This window comes from Silene latifolia, chromosome X, assembly GCF_048544455.1.
Source record: "Silene latifolia isolate original U9 population chromosome X, ASM4854445v1, whole genome shotgun sequence".
Classification (NCBI taxonomy): Eukaryota; Viridiplantae; Streptophyta; class Magnoliopsida; order Caryophyllales; family Caryophyllaceae; genus Silene; species Silene latifolia.
Genome location: NC_133537.1, coordinates 34,960,994 through 34,963,876, shown reverse-complemented (window position 1 = coordinate 34,963,876; position 2,883 = coordinate 34,960,994). Strand labels below are relative to the sequence as shown.

General features: G+C 35.2%; 1 protein-coding gene across 1 annotated transcript; it reads left to right on the top strand.

Moving 5' to 3' along the window:
* Nucleotides 1-1,493: 1,493 nt before the first annotated feature.
* Nucleotides 1,494-1,940, top strand: LOC141617177 (uncharacterized protein At1g43920, Chloroplastic-like). Its single transcript, XM_074434362.1, has one exon. It carries the CDS (start codon nucleotides 1,494-1,496, stop codon nucleotides 1,938-1,940), a length of 447 nt encoding a protein of 148 aa, XP_074290463.1.
* The last annotated feature ends 943 nt before the right edge of the window (nucleotides 1,941-2,883 follow it).

Sequence of the window (2,883 nt, the reverse complement as noted above, 5' to 3'; positions counted from 1 at the left end):
ACGACCTTTCTATCAGCCCCACCACCTCCACACTTGCTGCTGCCCTCCACCACCACCACAACATACTCCTATTTTTCCAGATCTGACTCCTCACCAACACAGTCCCTATAGAAAGGTCGTTTTTTTGTATGCTTCTTGTTGTTTGATGGTGTTTGTATGATGGTGTTTGCGTGAGGAGAGATCAAGTAGCTCGTTTTTTGTATACAAAAAAAAAAAATAAAAATAAAACAACAAGCATACAACTGCGTTTATAGGTGTGTTGTGTTATTTTTTAATTGATGGTGTGTGGCTATTGTTGTGGTTACTTTTTTTTTTTTTTTTTTTTTTTTTTTTTGAAAAAGTGATGTTTTATTGATAAAGAAAGGTGGGGTTTTGTTTTGTTGTGGGTGTTTGTTGTACAAATCGATCGTCTTATAAAAATCGTCTCATTATATATATTTTTCAGATCTGGTTTTCTTGGGTTTCTTTTTTATTTTTCAGATCTCGTCTTTCTTTAAATTTACACGCATATTTATTTAAATTTACACTTGTATTTCTTTACATTTACACGCATATTTCTTTACATTTACACTCATATTTGTTTAAATTTACACTCCTATTTCTTTACACTTCCACTCGTATTTCTTTACATTTACACTCGTATTTGTTTACATTTACACTCGTATTTGTTTACATTTACACTCGTATTTCTTTACGTTTACACTCCTATTTCTTTACATTTACACTTGTTTACATTTACACTCGTATTTCTTTACATTTACACTCGTATTTCTTTATATTTACACTTTTTGTTTTCCAGATCTGCTATAGATATTTTTTGTGAGTATGAGTTGGTGGTGACTGGTGAAGGACGGTGGTGGTGTTTATCGGTGGTCGGACTACAGTTACACTCTTAAAGGACAAAAGTTGCACTCTTAAAGGACCAAAATTACACTTGAAGGACCAAAAAGTCAAATTGACACTCTTAAAATAGAGTAATTTAATAATTACTCCCTTTTAGAAACCTCTTTTCTAAATTTACTCCCTTTTGAAAACTTTTTATTATTTTACTCCCATGAAATGTTCTCAGGTAAAAAATTGCACCCAATTTGACACTCCGGTGACATATTCCGTCAATATTTGAAATTTCTGATTTTAAGTCTATTTTTAAGACGAAAATGCCCTTCTCTCTTCTTATATACTCTTATAGGTCTTCTCTCTCCTATAAATTCTTCACCTCACTTCATTCATTCATCCTATTCTTATAATTTCCCCATTTTTCCCCAATTAAGGTATGTTCATCTTCTTCCTCTCAATTTTATTTCTGTTGTAATTACTAATTAGTATAGTGTTCTGCAAATTTGCAATTTTGTTTCAAAAAATTATGCAATTAGGGTTCATATATGCGATTTTATGCCATTGAATTAGTAATTTACAATTTTTGATTTTCTGCAATTAATTTAGGGTTCATATTTTCTGCATTTTTGTTTCAAAATTTAGGCGAGAACATGTGAATGGAAAGCAGCTATGAAAGTAGTCATCATAGTGTTGTTGATGAGCAACCCAAAAAGTGTCTGTGCGGTGTCCCGGTTGCCATTTTGACGTCTTCCACACATGACAATTCAGGGAGGAGGTTTGAAAGGTGCAAGTTTTCTAACCCATCAGCTGGTATGGGGGGATGTCGTTGGTTTCGTTGGCACGATCGTGTTCAAACAGAGTGGCAGAAAGACATAATCAACAAGATGAAGATGGAGAAAAGAGTGAATGAGTATGAAGTTGGTTTTTTGTCTCGTGAAATTCAATGGTTGAAGGATGATAGGAAGAAGCTTCAGTTTGAGATTGAAAACTTGAAGAACAAAGCATTCATGTCTAAGTGTGAAAGGGTTAGTTATTGCAAAGGGTTATCATTGGCATTTGTATTTGCCATTTTCATTGTTTTGATCATAGTATGTACTAAGTAGGCGAAAGTTTGGATGAATGTAATGTTCTTAGTACTTTAATGTTCAAGAATTTGGCGGTAATGACAATGGTATCATTTGGTTATGTGCGAATTTGGTGTTGATGAAATAATTTTGCATTTGTAGCCTTTCACTAATTTTCTGGTTTGATTGTTCATTTCTCACATTTACACAAGTAAATGCACTTCAAAAGTAAACAAATAAACCAGAAAATCACAAGGGCTTGTTCAATGAACAACCATCTAAACAATTGTTACTGCTTGAAAGGCAACTGTTGTAGTATACAAACAAACCAAACCAACTGCAACACACTTTTATCTCAACAAACAGCCTAAGAAGACTGAAATTGACATTCATCAAATAAACTTCATTGTTCAAAGATAAAATGGTTCAAATGATACTGATAATGAAAGAGCATAATGAAATTTCATTGTTCAAAACACAACAGCAAAGCACGATTGTAAATAAAGTTCAAAAACAACAACATAAGATCAGAGCAGATTGTTTGAAGCTTGGGACAACAGATCAGTGAATGACATAGAAGTGGGTGATGCTTGGTTGGGTGCATTTGCAGCAGTGGAGGTACTTGGGGAGTTGCCAGTGTGGTGTCTTTGTTCTCCGGTCTCTTTTCTTGCGACCCTTGCCTGTCTTTTTTTTTCCTTTCATTATTTGCATACTCACTTCTACCAAGAGGCCTTCCACCGGAGCTGCAATGGCTTTGGAGGTGCAGGGGGGTTTTTGCATGTTCTTTTGTAATGGCCTAAGCCACCACAGTGGCTACAATTGTTGGTCCTCTTCAACCTCTTCACTTGTTGGTCTTCCTTTTCACCGGCTGACTTTCTTCTCTTCTTTGACTTTGGTCTTCCTGGCATGGTCCTCATTGGTGGTGGTAGTGGCTCTGGTAAACCTGTTGGTTCCCATTGTTTGACACCAGGCATAGGAGAAA

Bases quoted from the DNA above. Each gene is read 5' to 3' on its own strand.
- LOC141617177 (XM_074434362.1), top strand. From the start codon at position 1,494: ATGGAAAGCAGCTATGAAAGTAGTCATCATAGTGTTGTTGATGAGCAA.